Source organism: Lutjanus erythropterus, chromosome 2, assembly GCF_056507025.1.
Source record: "Lutjanus erythropterus isolate fLutEry1 chromosome 2, fLutEry1.hap2, whole genome shotgun sequence".
In the NCBI taxonomy this organism is placed as follows: domain Eukaryota; kingdom Metazoa; phylum Chordata; class Actinopteri; order Lutjaniformes; family Lutjanidae; genus Lutjanus; species Lutjanus erythropterus.
Genome location: NC_139318.1, coordinates 28,403,405 through 28,424,503, shown reverse-complemented (window position 1 = coordinate 28,424,503; position 21,099 = coordinate 28,403,405). Strand labels below are relative to the sequence as shown.

At 38.3% G+C, this 21,099-nt stretch overlaps 2 protein-coding genes across 2 annotated transcripts; both read left to right on the top strand.

Moving 5' to 3' along the window:
• Nucleotides 1–202: 202 nt before the first annotated feature.
• On the top strand, nt 203–4,844 carry tusc2a (tumor suppressor 2, mitochondrial calcium regulator a). Its single transcript, XM_084736100.1, has 4 exons — nt 203–361; nt 1,837–2,078; nt 3,895–4,015; nt 4,110–4,844. The coding sequence occupies exons 2-4, from the start codon at nt 1,930–1,932 to the stop codon at nt 4,173–4,175; spliced, it is 336 nt and encodes a 111-aa protein (XP_084592226.1). The 5' UTR covers nt 203–361; nt 1,837–1,929; the 3' UTR covers nt 4,176–4,844.
• A 7,045-nt stretch (nt 4,845–11,889) lies between these two features.
• hyal2a (hyaluronidase 2a) lies at nt 11,890–19,308 on the top strand. The gene is made up of 4 exons (XM_084736088.1): nt 11,890–12,157; nt 13,610–14,582; nt 16,655–16,744; nt 18,452–19,308. Exons 2-4 carry the CDS (start codon nt 13,653–13,655, stop codon nt 18,827–18,829), a joined length of 1,398 nt encoding a protein of 465 aa, XP_084592214.1. The 5' UTR covers nt 11,890–12,157; nt 13,610–13,652; the 3' UTR covers nt 18,830–19,308.
• Nucleotides 19,309–21,099: the final 1,791 nt, after the last annotated feature.

Sequence of the window (21,099 nt, the reverse complement as noted above, 5' to 3'; positions counted from 1 at the left end):
ACCTTTTCAAAACATATGACATCTCAAAATAATGAGAAAGTATTTAAAGGAAGCTCATTTTGAGACACTAAGTCATTGTTCTGAGAATTTTTGACATTATAATGACTTACAGGATCGTTTTTGTCCTATTGACTGAAATTCAATTCAATTTAAAGGCATTTTATCCGGCCGTTTTATCGCTATGAAGATGATGCCTAGTCGTGGTAAATCCAGTGTTTTGCTTTAACAGTGCAGGTGCCGCCTGCTCGTCTGATCAGCTGATCACCTTATCATCGCAAGGACCAAAACAGCTAACGCTAGCTTAACGTAGTTGCTGGTAATAGTTATGACAGGACATGGCCATTTAGTCGTCTGTGATAAGGTAGGACAATGACCAGAAGCCCTTGTGAAGTGTTCGCTGTGGAGCGATGTGTGGCAGAGATAATCCTGTTTGTTTTGGAGACGTTGCTCTGCATTGTCTAAGCTAGTTATCGGTTAGCTGTTGTAGCTAACCTGCGTCAGTGGTAGAAGCTAACAGGCTAACTCACCTCAGTATGCAGGTACAGTTAGCCAGCTATTATTAGCCACAGGGGACAAATATTAAGGGATGCATTTGTGAAACAAACGGTGTATACAGGGAATAAACAAGTGGCTGTGTTTATAAGTCACCATAGTAATTAAACTAATATTACTGATCAATTTGTTTGCGTTAATTGTTCGGTATCTGAATGGCCCACTTTGTTAGCTTCCCGTAAGGCTAGCATAACGTCGCGCTAACGTTAAAATATAAATCCCTGACACTCCAGAAATGTTAAGTTCTTGTGCGTTGATATTTTTATAGTACCCGTTTCTAAGTTTGAAATGAGTTATTTTATTGTATCATGATTGATTAATTTACGTATCTGAATCGGAAAAACTTGCTCTATAGGTTCAGGCTGGCATTCATCACCTTGATAATATCACTTGATCCGACTAGTCAACAGTCTAATAATAACAATAACAAGAATACAAGAATAATAAATACCACAAATAACGTTTATATGTATCGCACTTAAAAACAGGTTTCCAAAGTATTCTACAGACATAACAATTGAATACAAGTTAAACAATTTTTTAAAAAAGGTTTATTAAAAGACAGTTCATAAAAATGTATTTTTAAAATGGGACACTGAGGTAGTTTGTCTGATTCCCAATGGAAAGTTATTCCACACTTCACAGAAAGTCCTACTGCTACGGTTGCCACAATATCAATTTTCAAGTTTGATACAATACTAATATAAGCAAAAAAAATGCTAATACCTCTTTTGATACCATTGCAGAAATAATTAAGTTTTAGGCAAACTAGGCAAACAAAATATGATAATGTTTTTCCTTTTTTAAAAATTAATTATCAGGAAAAAGTCACTGAACACTGTGGTTTTGCTGCAAGCCAAATTTCAGGCAGGAAAACAAAGATTCAGCTGAACTGAGGTCTTGAGCGAACTCTGAGATCTTGTCTTTTTATAGCTTTGATACTTGCGATACTGTCACATGTTAGTATTATATTGTGTAAGGGATGAGGAGATCAGTGTAGGAGGGGGACCCTCAGTGATTTAAAAACAAGTAATAACATTTGGGTAACTATGGCAATGAGGCAAAAATAGGGATAATGTCTTATTTTCAACTTCTGGTAAGAATGCTAGTTGCGGTTTTGTGCACAAGTCGCAGGCAGTTGAGTGATTTCTACAGTCACCAAACAAATTGTGTTTAACAGTAGGCAGCAGAATTAAACAGGCGGTCTCACAACTAAACACCACGAGTTAAAGAAAGTCAAGTCTGACTGGGAATGTTCTGTCTTTGTGCACGTTAACGTTTCAGATCCTGGCCTTGTTGAGGAATTGAGAGCATTTCTGGCCACCAACCAGACTGAAAGCTTTAACTGGAGACTGTAACTATGCCTTATCTCTGAGGATGGGAGGAAGTGGATCCAAAGCCAAAGGTGTCTGGCCTTTCTCAGGCAGTGGAACTGGAGGCGATACATCCAGCGAAGGGAACGAGCAGTCTTTGGCCCGTCTCAAAGGCTCCAGAAATGCAACACCATTTGTTTTTACCAGGAGGAGGTAAATAATACATGCTTGGAAAATTTTAAAGGTTCATTTCACCCAAGTTGCAACATATTTTGATAAGTTTTTCTTGTGGAGGTAGATTTGGTTTTGTCTGATGAGGTTTTGAGATAAACGTGGCATCCAAATACAACAAAGGTGAACAGTTATATAGTACACAGAATAAATAAAGATTAGACATAAAATGAGTGGAGAGTGAGAGAGAGAGAGATCGGGACTGACATTTACTAAAGGTCCCAAACCAGATGGAAGTGGGGGAGCTGTGGTTCATAGTGACTGGCGCCCTAACCCATAGACCACCAGGGCGCCAAAACAAAACATCACTTGTTATACTCAGCAGTTTTGTGTGTTTTTGCAGACAGCCTCCTGGTTACAGAAGATAATCCACAGACTTCCCCGTCAGCAGCTTTCAGGTTTTCACTTCTTCAGATGAAAACTGTCCCTAGTTAAATATGAGGATTATATAAAATAGGCAAATGACTGAGCATTTTTGCAGTTCTGTTTTTCTCGTGTCAACGTCACTGTTTTTGTTTTTTTGGTGTTAACACAAGCTTAAGAGAGTTTCACTTTTTGTTCTACGACATAAAATACATCAGTTGTCACCCCACTGGCAAATTTTGAAGCTTTTACGAGTCTTAAAAAAAGGCAGTTTCTAACTAGTGGCTAAATGTGGGCGGCTGTGGCTCAGAGGGTAGAGTGGCTCATGACTAGTCAGAGGATTGGTGGTCTGCGATCTCCGGCTCCCTCGAGTCTACATTTTGAAATGTCCTCAGGCAAGATACTGAACCCTAAATTGCTTCCAAAGGCACAGCTGTGTGAATGTGTGTGAACAGGTAGTGGTAGATTATAAGGAGCGGAGGCACCTTATAACGTCCCTACACCATTACTGTTTGAATGTGTGTGTGTAATGGCTGAATGTGACGAGTAAAAGTGCTTTGAGTATAGAAATGAGAACACAGTGGTCACCGCGAACATTAAAAGTCATCACACTAAACACTCAGGGTTCCTACACAATATCGTTGCATATTGAATTTTATTTTAGTAATTTCTAGGTTTAGATAAGTATGCAAACATTTTTTGCTTCTACCCTCTTTTCTAAAATATAAAATTTCAGAATTTCTAATTTCTGTTTATGGCCAGGTAGACAAACCCATTAAAATATGCAATGATTAAGATTAGTGTATATGATAGAGTGGTATTAGAATGTGCCAGGGGTCACCAAATTTAGGCTTTTGCACCCAAAATTTCTCTCCAGCGTTAGGAGTTATGCAGTGATGAGTTATCGTAAAAGTAAACGCACTATCTTTTCTGCTTAAGGAAACCATATTATGGCTGCGTTCATCATCATTTCCACACACAGTGTATGAAGGCTGCACAGTTGTGAAAATTAAATTATTTAACTCTTAAGAGAAAATAATATGTGTATAGGTAGCACCGGTTCATTTACTTCTTCTTTGGGCAAAAATGTTTGTGAAGCGTTGTCCAACTTTTTGCACTGGCAGCAACAGCCACAAGGGGTAAATGCAAGTTTTCTGAGGCTGGTTTGACAGTCCTAAATATAAAGCCTGGTTGGTGAAGGATTCAAAGTGGGAAAAGAAAACTAGATGTCAGATATGGTCTGAAAAATCTACCAAGAGATCTTGACATCTGAGGAACCCTAAACAGTGTTCACTAAGTGGTGGTGACAGTGGTGTGAGTATTTGGTAAGCTGACCATCTAATATTCTATTAACCCTGATCAGGTCCAAGTTTGCTCTTCAGTCTTCAGTCTTCTTCTGCAGTTTTTCACTGAGGTTTACTTCCTGCATTTGCAGTTCTTTGTACTACGACGAGGACGGAGACCTGGCCCATGAATTCTATGAAGAGACGGTGGTGACAAAAAATGGCAGAAAAAAGTCAAAGTTGAAGAGGATTCAGAAAAATCTGATTCCACAGGTAAGTTAAGTGACCACATTTGGACCACGCTGATCTGGTTGAAGGATGTTTTGGCTGATTTGTCAATTTGAATATTGTTTGTTTTATACTTCAGGGAATTGTGAAGCTCGACCACCCCTGTATTCATGTAGATTTCCCCATCATCCTCTGTGAGGTTTGAAAAGTTGCACAGGACTGGTCTACTATGAAGCGGAGCCACAGGTTCTCGTCTGGGAGCAGAGTCTTGTTCCAGTGTCCAGGCATCACGGTCAAGACTGGAGCTGTGGTCTGGAGAAGAGCAAAAGGAAGATTTCAACTGTCACATTAAACTGATATATTGAATGAAATGTTATACATTTGAATTCAAATATAGTCAGAGGGTGCCCTGTTCACAAAAATCCATATTTTGATATTCACGTTAGTAGTGATGGTCCAGGTTGTGTCTCCACTACCCAGCTGATATGTAAGCAGTCGTAGAGAATACATCAGATGACGTTGTATTTCTCTTGTGAGTTTTTTGCAGGGAAAAACATCCTTGATGTGAAGAGGCTTTAATGGTTTATGCCTTCTGTGAGATGTAGAGTGAAAATGTACGTGTCTTTGTATGTGTACATGTGTGCACTTAGGTTTGTTTGAGTGAATGTGTGTGGGAGGGGTTGGGGATATAGTTACAGGGTAGAATAATGAAGGATTGTGAAATTTATTGTATATATGGTCATGTTCTGTGTTGTCACGTCTGAGTCTGTCTCAGTTACCGAAGCTCAGACCTGCACTAGTGAACATAATGTACTGTAAATAATTTCAGATTTCTTAGTTGGAAATACTTGAATAAATGGTTTACTGAGCTGAACATCCCGAGTCAAGAAATTCTCTGTTATGTTGATTATGATCTCCTATTTCCATTAAGTTCGTGCCTAAGCAGTGCTGTATTGTTCCCATACATGTCCGGTATTATTCTGTGTCCGCGAGGGTCAGCTAGGATCTGCATGGCCTAAATTTGATCAAACATTCATCAACATGCATTTGCTAAAACAATGAAAATATTTGAAAAAACCATTATAAACAGGTGTCTTGAATGCAGCGAAATTCAGTGGATGTAAAATTATTATCATGCCAAATATACAGACACCATGGCAGCCGATTAGTTCAGATTATACTTACATACTTTATGAAGTCTATGTGAAGGGTTCCATACATGTGCAGTAGATTGGCATTTGTAGTCAGCACGTGGACAAATCTGCAGACTCACAACAAATTGGTGGCACGTGGATGTCCGCATAGATCCTATATGTCCCTATAATGATAAAATTTATATCAAATTTACACGGGTGCATTCACTGACACTAAAGTATACCTGTTGTGGGCTCTGTGCAGACAGTCACATATCCCCAATTTGTTTTGACCACACAGACTTGTCTGCAGACTTGTCCACACAGCCACTTTGCCTGGCCTGTAGACGGCGATCTGTGCTGTTACAGTAGAGTTAACAGAACTACTCTGTGTCTGTGGTGTCTGTTGCTGTCCATGCATGCATGTGTTTGGGAGTATAAACCAGTTTTGACTTTGGAGGTAAACTGATGGAAAAGTTTGATGTTTAAAGTAATGCTTCCAACATCTTAGGAAATAAGAATATTTGCTTTCTTGCAGAGAGTCAGATAAGAACATTGATGCCACTCTCATAACTGCATTTGTTTTTTGTGTGGATTAAAGGTACAAGATAATAATGTGTTAATTAGTGAGCTTTAAGGATGCTGGTAGGTGGATTTTGTTAACTTTGAACAGAGCCAGGCTTGTTGTTCTCCAGTTTACAGTCTTCATGCTAAGCTAAGCTAGCCAGCTCCCCGGTCCAGCTTGATATTTGAATGCACAGACATTCAGTGGTATCAACCTTTTCATCAAACACACAAAAAGTAAAGTACCATTTGCCAGGTATATACATATGAATCCTGTATTTAACCAGGTTAAAGCATCAGTGAGGTTCAAATCTCTTATTCAAGAGTGACCTGGCACAGAGGGCAGCATAAATATTGTTACAATACAACTGTCACACAGTACAAATGAGTAAACACACTATGCAGTTATATGGAACACAAGGTCAAGGACAAAAACAGTTATATTGCAAGTATAATTTTATAAAACTATTTCAGAGAAATAATAGGAGCGATCACATTTACCAAGAGTATTATTTTCTATCCAGAGAGAAGCTCTGTTTTACAATGAAAAGTTAAAAACACACTGTATACACAGTGGATTAGCATGATTTATTGTAATTCTAAAACATATTATACATGAAAGGGGACGGAATGAATGAGGTAGTCAGGTCTTGGTGCAGGTAACAGACATTATAAAACCAAGAAAAGAAAATACACAATAAAACACAATTCAAATAATACCAGTAAATAAATATAAAAATATATGTATAAAAAGACTAAATGGTAAAAATACTGAGGTGCAAAGTGCAATAATTTAGTTTGCTGAAGTGGAAGATCTGAAGTTGAGATCATCTGCAATGAAGTGGTCACTTTTAAAAATATAGTCAGTAATTCCTCCTCCAATACTTCCTCAACAGCTGTTAGTACAGGCCTACCTACCTTATTTATAGCTTTTCTCATTGCCTTCTTATGTTTCAGTTCGCCTTACTTAGTCATAAGACAGCTGTGTGCAACTGAAGCCAGATTTGTATTTCTCCTTTATGCAAACATAATCTGCAGACATTATTTTAAAATAAAACAATTTACACTCCCATAAAATGTAAGGTATGCCACCTCTAGATGGCAGCAGAAATCCACACCTGTGTTGACTGTAATGAGTCCGCGTGTGGTGTTTGTTGTATAATATATGTTTACTCTCTTACCTCTAATGATAATCCTGTGCTGTTAAGACTTTCCAGAAAGTCTAAAGATGTAATTAAATTCTATCTGAGGTAAACTCAGAGACTCAAATCGTGACCAGTTGAGGGCAGTGCTGCCAGCTGGCACAATATCAAACTTTAATGGCAATGTAAACATATTTCAGTGCATAGTTGACAAATCCCCACAATACATGGGTAGGGCTTCCTCTGCAGGCATTCTCTGGTGTCTGTAATTGTGTGGAATGTGGTTGGGAGTGTTTTTGGGCCAGAGGTCAGTCACTTTGATGTGTTTCCTCTCCACTGGGCTTTGATGTTTTGCTAAAAGTCCAGGACTGTATTATAAGGATGAACCCCCTCTCCCCATAAAGCCATAAAAATGTATGAACTTCATGAATACGACACTGTACGTATAGCACTGTTTTGATCTGTGCAATGTGTTCTGTGACACGTACGATGTGCTTTTAAAAGGGAAAACTTGTCCATGTGGCTGTGGTCACGAGTGATAGTCATTATAAATTATCAGCAGCCTTGAAAAAGAACTAAACATGGTTTGAATTATAAACAATAAAAAAGATATATTGTTAACATGCTGAAGCTCTTTTAAGTGCAACATCAGTGATTGCTGTAGCCTGTTTCAACTGAATTATGTTACTCTTTATTGAGGCGTAGTGATCATACATGGTGCATGAGACTGAAAAAAGAAAAAACAGTATTGCTCTACAGCAGAGGAAAAGAAAAAAAATAATGTTCTAAGGCAGGGGGGTCCACAACTTTATCAGACCCAAACTTACAAAAACATACAGTACTGTCCAAAAGTTTTAGGCAGGTGTGAAGAAATTCTGTAAAATAAGAATGCTTTCAAAAATATAAAATGTAATTGTTTATTTTTATCAATTCGCAAAATGCAAAGTGAGCAAACAGAAGAAAAATCCCAATATCAATCAACACTTGGTTGATTTGCCTTCAAAACAGCATCAATTCTTCTTGGTAAACTTGCACAAAGTCAGGGATTTTGCAGGATCATAGTCAGGTGTATGATTAACCAGTTATACCAACAAGTGCTAGTGATCATCAGTTTCATATGTAGGTTGAAACACAGTCATTAAACGAAACAGAAACAGCTGTACGAGGCTTAGAACTGAAATGGATACAGTAAGTGGTGAGTCTGTAAAAACAAAGTAATGCACACTAACCTGACACACTAGATGGTTTATTACACAGACCAATCTGAGAAGTCGTCCTTAGAAACTGTTTGGAAAACAGCAGGCACTTTCAAAAAAACACTCAAAACTCTTACATAGACTCTTGCTGTCATCATACATAAAGTCATGTCATAGCTGCCAGTAATCCATCCTTGGATGCTGATTGGCTGCACAACTTTTGGTGCAGACATAAATGAAGCCTGGCAAGATGGATTCTCATGTGATCTTGTGAATCTAGCTGCCTCATTTCACATCATGGTTGGACTGAGTAGTCTGTTATGTTAGCTGTTTTATATTACAAAATGCAATATTACTTTTTGTTCATGTTAATGCTGATAGCCCACACAGCCAAGAAAGAAAACTCTTCATTTCAAGACAACTGTCTTTACTAAATTTTGAGTTTTAAGTAAAATTGAAACTACTAAGTTTTGAAATAAACTAAACGAAAAAAAAAGTTTTGCCAACCTACAATCTTTTGTTGAGATAATTTAGTTGTCTTCTTTCAATGAATGAGGTTGAGTTGGATTCAAAACTAAAAAAAAGTGAAAACAGTAGTTGCCTATTTTTTTATGTTGTAATAATTATTTTTGTGCTGGTTTACAGATTTAACCATTACTGTACATTTACTGCCACAGAACAACTTCACTGTGAAACTTAAATCCCTCTGCTCTGATTGCCATAACCTGTCTGCTCTGAGTACAGTCACTGGTACCGTCTTTCTTCATTGTGTTTATGTGCATTGTATTAATGGAAAAATGGATCAGGAATATTCATACATATCAAAGGAAAACACTGCACAGAAAGTTTGCTGCTTGCACTTTGAAATGCACGGACAAGACGGACCCTATATAGATAGATATTTCAGTGTGGTGTGAACACTGTCGTCATGCGAATATGATGCTGACGTGCTGTTTGCAGTCACAACAAGACACACAACCCTGAATTTGGGAAATGCTGATCTGTGGAAAGTGATGAAAGTGTCCTGCTTTAGGTGCAAACTGCAGCAGTGCAGTGTGTATACCAATCTGGGGCCTCACAGCATAATTAGGTTTTAGTTTTATATGTACAAATACACATACAAAGGGGTGTTTTGTATCTTGTTTGGTCAGTGGAATCAGGGGAAATTAAGTTGTAAACTTTTATTAAGGCCAAACTCAATTGTTCCAGTGAAAATTCACACCATTACCGAAATGTTTCGCAATTCATTAAGTGCTGGGACATGAAGCGAAGGTGATAGGGCGTGTTTCCAGTTTCCCTTCTATTGTTTTCGCTTCCTCACAATCCCCGACTTCTGCTGATGTAATGTTCAGGAGGCAGAGGTCAAAGGGAAGCTCAGACTAGATGGAAACCCAGCAAGCTCCTCCTTTGTTCCTTTCCCTCCCTCTTTATTCACATGGGTTGCTCACGCTCTACATTTTCCTGAAGCACACGCAGAAAGAGAAAAAGAGAGAGAGAAATTGATGACATGGTGAGGTGAGTCAGCAAAGCTTGGAAAACAAACAGCGGAACAGACTGACACAGGAAAACATCTCACTTCCAGGCCCTCACCTCACCCCAGTCATGTGCTCAGGCATCCTTCAGCTCACATGCACAGGAAAAGTCAAACTTTCAGACTTTTCTTCAAAATCAGTGGCCAACTCGATATTTTTTTTAGTGATGGCAGCTGTTCACTGCTTGTCCTGCTAGACTTTGAAAACAGGTTGTTAAATTTGGTTAATTATGTGTCAGTGCTTGGCCTCTACCCTTTTCTCCCAGGGCCATTATCCCTCATGCCTGACCCCAGCTCTGCACCGTCCTATCTGCTGCACTTGGCAACATGACGGTATGCAGTACTTGGTTACTTCAGTGAGCCATTGCCAGTGGCTGTCAACACATGCCTCAGGCAGCAGTGACATCTGCATGCCAGATGCCTTGTGCCCACCGTCTGAAGTGTGCTCAGAGCATTAGTGGAAAAAGACATTAAAATCCTTCACCAAAGTAGCAACACGGAAATGTAAAAGTCCTTCATGTAAAGTGACAAAACCAGTGTTCATTTACTTCTGAACGATCAAAAAAGGATCCAGTATGAAGATCCCACACTGTCAAGTGACTTATAGAAGTATAAGCAGTACTTGCACTAAGTGGAGTAGTTTAAGTAAGTACATTCACTCATGTACCATTTTGTGGTACTTTTATACTTAAACCTTACAATATATAAAGGCACATAATGTACTTTTTACTCATCAAAACATTTTTCTGAAAACGTTCTGTTTTATTTTACAAATGAAACTGTGATCAGTTTATGAAATATGATGCATTATCATAGACTTAACAACCAAACAGTAATTTGATTTACCTTGCTACAACATTAAAACGCTGTTTACATGTACTGTATCAATATGTGTTTCATAATTAAGTGTTTTATTTTGATATTTTAAGTAAATTTAGCTGAGTATACTTATATACTTTTACTTGAGTAAAATTTTTAATTCAGTACTTGTCATGAAGTATTTGTGTGCTGCTGATGCTTCCTAAGTCCTGCCCCTATTTGCTCTGTGCTCCAAAATCAGTTAAGCAAACATGGTACCTCAGTCAACTTTTTCTTTTTCCTGTAAAAGTGACATTTAGGATCTTAAGTTAGCTAACATTACCAAAAAGCTAGTTAACTACCTAGCTAATATTAGAGAAACTCATAGCTAACTAGCTAATGATTGATGGAGGTTAGCTAGTTAGTTAGCTAATTTAAGATGTGAATGTATGTTTTTACAGGTTCTTCAGCAATGTCCTTCAACCATTTTGACAATTAGGTTTTCTTTTCAATATGGATGAACCGAGCATATGACAAATAAGTACAGGAAACAGGAAAAGAGAAAGCTGACTGAGGTACCAAGCTTGCTCAACTGTCATTGGAGAATGAAAAGGGGCAGGACATAGAAAGGGTCAATTGCCAAAACATGTTAGCTAAAAGATTGAGTCATAGACAAACTTCTACTTCTGTAATGACCCTTTCTCCTCAGTCCTTACCCTAATTACCATGGTTATAAACAGTAAAGATAGGATCTGCAAGTTAGGAGGCTTCTGTAATGCAGCAATGCTTTTCCAACCACTTCATATAGTCTTTTAACACTGCATTATCATTAACAAGTTTATGTTTTTCTTGCAAAATGATCAATGAGCTATAACACAAATAAGCAATGAATGTGGAGTCCCACAACATTTCATTTTGGGACCAAAAATCAGAATCTTATGACTAATCAAATCACATCACATCCACACAATGAGTTCATTGAGAGATTCTGTAACTGTTATTTAATTGATAACTAGGAATATTTCAGTTCCATTTTTTTGAATAATATTTAAATATTTAATTTTACATACTTCACATTTGCAGTAAGTTTTCAGGTGGCTTCAGTTCCAAAATGCATCTTATATTTTAAAACTAAAATAAATGTTTCACATCATTTCTAAACGCCGTAGTATTTATCAGCTATATCTGATCGTAATGTAGCTGAAAGGTCAGAGGAACACAGTGATCATTTGTGGGCATGCTCTTATTTTTAGGGATGTGGCACACTGGCCCGCTATGACCTTCTATGAGTCTTGACATTGCTGGATACAGTGTATCTGTTTCACAAACTTCTTGGACTGATTCATTCAGCGCTGTACCGGAACACTAGAAATACCTACACACAACGCGACAAAACGAAAGCCCAGATTCGTTAAACTTACACCTGAAGTTGTGCGCAGGTCTGAGGTGGAGAAACGCGTCACTGTAACGCATTAGACACGCTGACAGAGTTGTTAGGATGTCCGGTTTGATTCGCCACTCCCCCCCTTTTCCCAGCCTGAATGGAACATCCTGAAAGAAGTTTGGCACTCGGAGCGGAGGAGTAGCGACTGACAACATCGCGGGGGGCAACTCCACTTCTCTTCACTTTACCGACCACAGCCAGCCCGAGAAGACACCTACCGGGTACGAATGAAGTTGTAAATCAACCCCGTCGTCATTTTCTTGCTCAAAAGCAATGTTCATTTTGATTTTTTTCAATTTGTTTTGAGGCGGCAGAAAAAACGCGGCTTGAAGTAGCAGCTTCTGGTCTTTGGGAATGCTTCCTCAGTCTTCCAGTAAAGGTACGTTTGTGCAGCTGCAGTGAGACTCAAGTGAATTAACTGTGCTGTTAACTTCACATTTTGCTCATTCATTTCTGAAAAATTGTAATTTATGTTAGTTATAACAGAGAGGGTTAGATGTTGAGCGTGAAAGATGTAGATGTACACATCTATAATTTACATATAATTATGGAAATATGTTTTTTTAAAAACTTTATTCGTGTTATTTAGAATTTCTGGTCATTATTTTTCTATGCTGTCTGCAGCTTGTGCACTGCAGTCTTATGTTCAGGCTTTGAACTTAAAAGCATTATTGATATGAATAACTGTCATTGTCATATTAGAGAAGTAACACAAAACCAAATTTCACTTCATACTGTGAATTCAAATGTGAATTTCCTGTGAATTTCGTTCTGTGAAATGCAACAGAGCAGAGTGACAGTAACTTTCTGTCAGTTCACATTTGAAGCTAGAACTGCAAGGGTTAGCCAATTAATTGATTAGTTTAGCCTGGATCCACCTGAGATTTCTGCCTCTTAAAAGCAAGTTTTTCCTCTCCGCAGTTGCCTCAGTGTCTGCTCTTGGTGGGAACATATGGGTTAGGGCCAGGCACTGCACACATAAAATTGAATTGAGTAATTTTTTTTTTTTATAAAATAACAGTCAAAATTCACTGATTCCAGCTCATTAAATGTGAATATTTTCTGGTTTCTTTCCTCCTCTATGATAGCAAACTGAATGTCTGTGGGAGGTGATGTGGGCAAACCAAGATTTTTGAGGATGTCATCTTGGGTTTTGGGAAACACTGAATTTACAGACCAACTAATAATTGATTAGTCGAAAAAAAATAATCATCAGATTAAGCGATGATGAAAATAATCCTTAGTTGCGGCCCTAAATTAATCACCAACTATTTTGATCATCGATTAATTGTTGGTTCATCTATTAATCTTGTTTCTTTACACCTCTATAACAGTAAACAGTATATCTTTGGATTGTGAGCAAAACAAAACATTTGAGGACGTCACATTGGGATTTGGGAAGCAGTGAGCAACACTTTTCACCATTTAATAATATTTATCTGGCATTTGATGGACCTAACGACTAATCGATTCATCGAGAAAATGATAGACAGATTGGTCGATAATGAAACTAATTATTTGCAGCCCTGTTTGAAGGCATGTAATAGAAAGCCTAAGGTTTACTGCACACATAACCAAGATGCTTCCCATAAAAACAACTAGAAAATGTTCCCATTGTTTATCTGCACAGCCTCTTAGTTGTTGTTGTAGTTGTAGCCATGATTATCTCTAGTGAACAAAACTTGGACAAAATTGCACCGATTTAAACCATGACTGTGATTTTGAAATAGCCTTTTGAATAGCTAACTTAATGAATTAATGTACTTGGAAGTGCCACTTATTTGAAAAATGAACTAAAACACTAAATTTCAATCTTCTCTTTGCCTTCTAGAGCAGAGAGTGACAGTCTTATCTGTCAATCCACATCTGAAGACATGTTGTACAGGACATTTCCTGACTGGAAAGTACTGCTGCTGACTGTACTGCTGTGGGACCGCCTCTCTGCTTTGGGCCCGAAACCCACGAGATGGCCACTGTATTCCCAAAAGCCTCTGCTCCTGGCTTGGAACGCCCCGACTGAGGACTGTGCACCGCGGCACAGTATTGTCTTTCAGCTGGACCTTTTCCAGATTGTGGCCTCACCCAATGAGGGCTTTGTTAGACAGAACCTCACCATCTTCTATAAGGACCGCTTAGGCCTGTATCCCTATTATGAAGAGGATGAAACGCCGGTGAACAAAGGGCTGCCGCAGATGGCCAGTCTCACGCAGCACCTGGAGAAGATGCAGGAGGGAGTGAAGAAGTATATACAGGACCCAGCAGCCAAGGGTCTGGCAGTTATTGACTGGGAGGAGTGGCGCCCACTCTGGGTACGTAACTGGGATAACAAAAATGTGTACCGCAAATATTCTCAAGAGATGGTGCGCCAGAAGAATCTAAAATGGCCTCGAGAGCAGGTGGAGAAAGTGGCCCAGCATGAGTTTGAAATGTCTGCCAGGAACTTCATGCTGGAGACACTGAGGCATGCCAAGAACCTGAGGCCCAACCAGCTGTGGGGTTTCTACCTGTTCCCCGACTGCTACAACCACGACTACAGGCGCACTCTGGAGAACTACACAGGCCGCTGTCCCGATGTGGAGGTGTCCCGCAACGAGAAGCTCAAATGGTTGTGGACAGAGAGCACCGCCCTCTTCCCCTCCATCTACATGGCCACAGTGCTGCGTTCCTCCACCTCCGGACGGCAGTTTGTCCGGAACCGAGTGAAGGAGGGGATGCGTTTGGCATCATCAGGTGACGGATTGGCACGTCCTGTCTTTGTGTACACCCGCCCCACCTACTCCAACTCCCTGGAACAGCTGACAGAGGTGACGCTCTAACTTTAGAAACACTGCTGGTCCTGAATCTGCTTTCTCTTTTTTAAATGTCGTAAATGTAAAAAACATACAGGAGTTAAGTGGAATCAACTCATCTTTTCTCATTAATCTAACAGATATATACAAAATGTACTTATTCAAGTTGATTCAACTTAAAATTTATTTTCAGAACACTTCAGAACTTAGAAACATCGGTTCTTCTAAATTTAAATCTCTTGACTTTAAAAGATGAGTTGAATGAATAGAGTTCAGTCAACTCATTAAATTCAGTTTTTTAAGAAAGATGATAAGCATATTAGAAGACTTCTTCTTGAGAGCTAACTCACCTGAGACCCTTCTTTTTTATAGTTGGAAGAAAACATAATGAGTGTCTTTAATACACTTTAAGATGAGTCATGGTTGTTCGTTTTCACAATAAAGGAAACACTGTGAGCCAAGATGAAGTACTGATACACTTAAAAGTTAATGAAGACGGGGAGCAGTTTCACGTATTGTCTTTGTGCCAATCCTGAAACAATGTAGCTCTAACAATAGCAGCTTTATCTGTATGAAAAGAGCTGACTTTTCAAACTGAGAAAGAGTGAAGGGAAATCAAATTTGTAATGTTCATCAGTTTGACAGATGAGTTGTTAGTTCAACTTAATATCTTGAGTTTGTTGAACATGTATTTTTCAAGTACAATGTAATTAATATCAAGTTTAGTTGACCAGAAAAGTTTTGAATCATTACAAAAGTACCCTAACGTGTCTTTTCAAATTCAGTCAACTTTTTTTAAGTTTCCATGAATCGGCTAGTGGAGTGCTCATTGCCTGTGTATTTCTTAAAAAAACTGGCAACTAGGGAGGGACTTGTCGCAGACATGGTTTAATGTTTACACCTCAAACTCCCAGCATCCCCAGGTTGAGGCATGGCTAACTGAGCTAACAGACATTAGCGGTTAGCTAAGTTACTTTAGCAACAAGCAGTAAACTCTGTTAACGACCTTGGTACTACATTCCCTGTAAGTCTGGGAGGCTGTGTTCGTCCCAGTGACTGGCGGTGTTCACTGGGAGGCTGTTGAGCCCGGTTCTATTGCCCGCTAACGGCAGCTAACATTTATGGTTAGCTACTTTAGAAACAAGTCATCTAAAGCCATCTGTCCATCACGGAAACTCTGTAATTAAATAACCGATAGTTAAAGCTGAGCAGCCGGAGGACATCAGAGGGGAAAGCAGACATGGATTTAGTGATGCCCAAAGTGCAGGATGAGTCATCATCAACAGTTTTTAATTGTTTTCCAGAAAAAACAAACAAACTCTGAAATACCATTAGAAATCCCCGATATAATATCAGCAAAACTCCTTTCTTTTGACATCGTTAGTCCAGATACTGATGTATAGGTGACATACAGAGCAATTTATCTGTGATAAATACATCCAAACATCGATTTTGACTTCGTGGGACCTTTAATTTTAAGGCAGCTGGTACTAACTTTTTAAAGTTATAAGAAATAGTTTATTTTACAGTGCTCTTTTCTCTGCCTTTTCGTTGCTATTCTGGTGACACTTAAAATGACTAATGTGTTGCTGTGCAGGGTCAGTCATGTATGATAACATACATTTTCAGAGCAGAGGATGTGGACTTTTTTTGTTCCCAGATTAACTCTCGATCACAGTGCAGTTCTAACAGTCAGCACTGCCCCTCTGTCCCTGTGTTTCCCTGTGATCAGTGCATGCTGCATGGAGCTATAGCTTTTCCTTATCAGCAGCCACAGTCCTTTCCTGTCCTGGTGGCAGACAGACACCCCAATACCTCTGGTCTGTGTGGAGAGGGCAGGATGGGTGTTGGTCAAGTTGAAAAACTGCCACATACACCATATAGACCGTTTCCTCCTGGGAGAATGAACCGATAAGAGCTGCTGTTGCTGCTGCTGGACTTCACATACAGTAGCTCATGTCCCACTAACATTTTGACCCCATTATAGCGATGCGCAGCAGTGTATTTTCCTGTGTTTGGCCTGTAAATGTTTAGAAACGTAAAAGGTTAAGTATGATATGGTTAAAGTGCAGTATCATGTTTTCCAGACTGACCTCGTCTCCACCATCGGGGAGAGTGTGGCTCTGGGAGCAGCAGGAATCATCCTGTGGGGAGATGCAGCCTATGCAAGCAGCAGAGTAAGCATCCAAGCACTAATTATGAAACAAACACATTAATCTCTCAGATACAACTTTACAAGTTTGACCAGAAAACGTTTCATCTGGTTAAGTTTTGACCTGCAGCTCCTGTCTGTCATGTGTGCAGTCATTTGATAACCAGTAATTATTCCTCAGGGCTCCAGCTCACAGTCAGTGGCTTCAGTCACAAGGACTTCTTCAGATACACAAGAGATATTTGTTCTTTTTTAGTCACTTTTAGGATGCATTTTGGCAAATTCAGATAAAATCTTGACCATTGTTGGTTCCCGGTCATGAAGAACCAGTTGTTGCAGTCTGTTGTTTCCAGTTTATATCTTGTGCTCATTTAAACTGAAGAAAATGAGAGAAAATGTTTTACTGGTTGATTTGCATATGCACAAATGAACATTAACTATACTTAAGTATTCATAATATAACTGCACTATAATATATAAAAAAAACAATTATTTAACATCCACAGTAAATGATCACACACTTGTACCAGATGGACAGACATTTATTGGAGATACAGTCTCTTTATTCCACTTTTTTCTGCTTTCAGATGTGTTGCAGTAGTGATTTGTCAGGGTGATTTCAAGCAAAATAACAATAATTTCATCAGGGACATTCCTGGGAGCTAAATTCACTCTAAATTAAATAGAAAATTTAATTTAGACTAGTCAACTAGTAATAAGTAGTTAGAAAATCCCCCCAAAACAGTCAAATGTGAGCACAATTTAGCAATCAGTCAGGATAAACATTGTCTTAGATAAGCCGTTTGCTGGGGGCTGTTGCTGCCGCTCGCAGCAAGTGGCTGTGTGACATTTTAGATGCAGTAGTTAATCAGCCTTGTACAATAATAAATGATCAAATAAATAGTTTAACCAGTTAGTATTTCTGCTGCTGTTAAGTTGCCTAATCACACTCATCCCTATTTTTTATGTGACTACAGAGATTTTCCATCCAGATGTGGTTCCAGTACAAATACGATGTATTACTCCTATACTTGTCTTTATGAGTAATCAGCACATCCTGCACTGGATGTGAACATGGCGTCATGCAAATGTAATGTGTTATTTATAGGTTATATATTTTTAGGATCCTCTTTATCCAGAAATGTAGTTCTAGTGAATATTCTGCTTTTTTAAAATCAGTTTGTCCTGAATCAACAGTTAAATGCTCCATTTAAACGATTTTATGTGAAGCTCATGTAGAAATAGTAAGAATGAATGGGGAAACGGGTTAACTTTATTGCAAAAAATTGGCTGAATAAACTACCCGAAAGTATATAAATGGTTAAAATTCAGTCACACTCTTACAACATTAAACTTCTGCTTTATCCATTCAGTAATTTAATGCTAATTTAACCATTTTGTTTAGTGACTTTTAAACTTTTGATACTTTAGATACTTTTTTCTGGTTAAATTTTGAATGCAGTAGATTGTACTGAACAGAGTGTGTTTATATAGTGGTATTACTTATTTCACCTCAGTGAAGGATCTGAGTATTTCTTTCACCGCTGAATATTACACAGAAAGCTGTTTTGTTTCCACTAAAGTGACTCACAGCTCTGAACCACACACACACGATATTAAATGTGATTAAAAACACGGGCAGGTCTGCTGTTAGAGGCCCTCAGCGCAGACTCATTATTTTGAATCTTGACCTTGGTGAGTGATGTCTGTGTATTTTTGTTTCTCCCTACAGAACAGCTGCTCCAGCCTGGATGCGTATCTGCGAGGTCCACTGAGTCAATACCTCCTCAACGTCTCCACGGCAGCGGAGCTATGCAGCCAGACCTTGTGTGGTTCCCACGGCCGCTGTCTGCGCAGAAAGCCAGACAGCGACGTTTACTTGCATCTGAACCCGCTCACCCACAATATCACCAGTCAGGGTGGCAAGCTGAGGGTCACCGGCGAGCTCGACGAGGCGGAGAAGACGAGATTTCATACCGAGTTTCAGTGCCAGTGCTACAGCGGCCATGAGGGAGAGGACTGCAAGAAGACAGAGGTGCCGTCAAAAGCCACCAGTCCATTAGCACTGCACTGTGTGATCTTGTTGATCATCTCTCTGCTGCTCTGTTAATAAACACTGTAGGAAGAGCTGCAGTTTATGTCTAAACACAGGAGCACAGCAGCTGGCAAGATGCAAATTTTAAGGAGTGAGAGGTGTCATTTTTTTTCTATTAATTGCTGTAAATGGATGACACAAAGTGAAATTTTATAAGAAACACTGTGGAAATCGCAAAGTTATATTTGTTTATAACTTTTAACCCTTTTTTAAACAACGAGGGCTCGCTGGAAATGATCTTGTTTAACTTTTGCTCTCAGTTTCCTCTCAGTCACTGTTTCCCAAAGTGTCAAATTCCATGTTTCTCAGAGGAAAAAAAAAAAGTGTTTTTAGGGGTGAAAACGTGATGAATGAGCTGATGTGTGTTGTGAAAGTGGAATTGATGCACTTAAATCTGGTGATAGCACAATATATATGAAGTGCCTGATCTTTTTTCAACATGACCTCTCCGACATCTGATGTTTTTATGGAGGCAATTACAGTGTTACTATTTATTTGAATGTATTTTTAGGTGTTTTATATGATATTTTCTAATTTTTATGTCCAAAACATGACTACTAGTTTTTCTCAAAACACTACTCAATTTATGTAAAAAAAAAACGTATTTCAGCAGCTAATTCACATCAGAAGCACAAACAGTGTTAAAAGCAAATTTCTGCCCCTTTGTATGTTCCACAATTTCACTCACATGCCGCCTCAAATTTGACTTTTGTCTAAGTAAATAAACTTATTTGTACAGCTCCTTGTGTAGTTTCTTTGAAGATTTACAGAGCATGATGAAGATGGAGGAAACCAAAATAAACTTGAAATTGTTGGACAGAAATAGTAAAAATGTAACTGTAACTAAAGCTTTAAAGTAGTACATTAGCGGAGTAAAAGTATAAAGATGCATAAAATGTAAATACGTAATAACCAGTGCCTCAAATTTGTAGTTAGGTTTAGCACTTGAGTAAATGAATTCCATTCAATTCTACCACTGCCTCTATTGTCTGAAAATCAGATTTCAAGTTTAGATAAAACCTTTTTTGACTGCGTCGAGGTAGTCATGCAGCTGACTTTTCCCAATAATAACGAACAATTTCTGATAGACAAAATATCTTTCTTTCATCACATTATTTTTGCTTTCCTGATTCTCTTATCTTACATCAGAAGTTGCTTTTTATTATTTGGAAAAGTCAGCTGCATGACCACCTTGGCATAGTTAAAAAAAATGCCTTATTTACTAACTAAACTTGAAATTAGCAGTGGTAGTAGTGAGTATTTCAGTTTATTTAACTTCATAGTTTTACTCCACTACATGGTACTACAGGCAACATTCTACAGCGTCATTTAGTTACTTTTCAGATTACTTTTTTTGTATTCTTACTGATCAGGGAAAACTAGGCATCTCCAATTTTTCTGATTTTGAGTGTTTGTGATAAATTGAAGGATGAACTTTTCCTTTATGGGTTGAAAAAATTCTCCTACTTCTAGGTAAATAAAATATTTAAAAACCCTCTTGGATCAATAATGATGATAAACTTTATTTATATTGTATAGCACCTTTTTAAAAATAGTCACAAAGTGCTTTACAATAAAAACAGAACACACCCAAAGAAAACTAACTAAAAGTATGAAAATGACGCACATTATAAAACTATGAAATCAATGAAAAGTAATTTTTTTTTTTTACAAAGTTAAAAGACGAGGCAGAGTTTGCAGGCCTGAAGGCTCTTTTCTCTTTTAAGTACAAGTCTGGATCCAGGAATTATCTGGAAACTGCATTGTCACGAAGCTGAAATCAGGGCTGTTCTTCTGAGCTTATGAGATGACTTTTTATAGAAACATGGTTCTTACAGTAGAACTATGCTACAAACACATGATGATCTTGGAATATGTAATAAAGAATAATACAGGAAATTGTAGATTGTAGATATAAACTAATTAAAATGAGCTCCACCTTCAACATCTACAGCAGTAACATGCAACATACACATTAATGCAGGTGTAATATTAATCTTAAAACTTCATGTATACAGTAAAACACTGACACGGGCCATTTAATGCACAATGAGTGATACTTGAAGAACATTTCTGGTTATACTTACATACTTTTATTTTACTTGTATCATTTTCACAGTGTGGTATTTATACTTTTACTTATAAATAAATAATCAAAATACTTCTTCCGCCCCTGAATACAGGTATGACTTTGCAGTTTGTTGTCAATTAAAAAGCTAAATTAAAGCTACCAGGGGGGAAAAAAACAACAAGTCATCACTGACCACCATGAGGAGGCAAAGTCA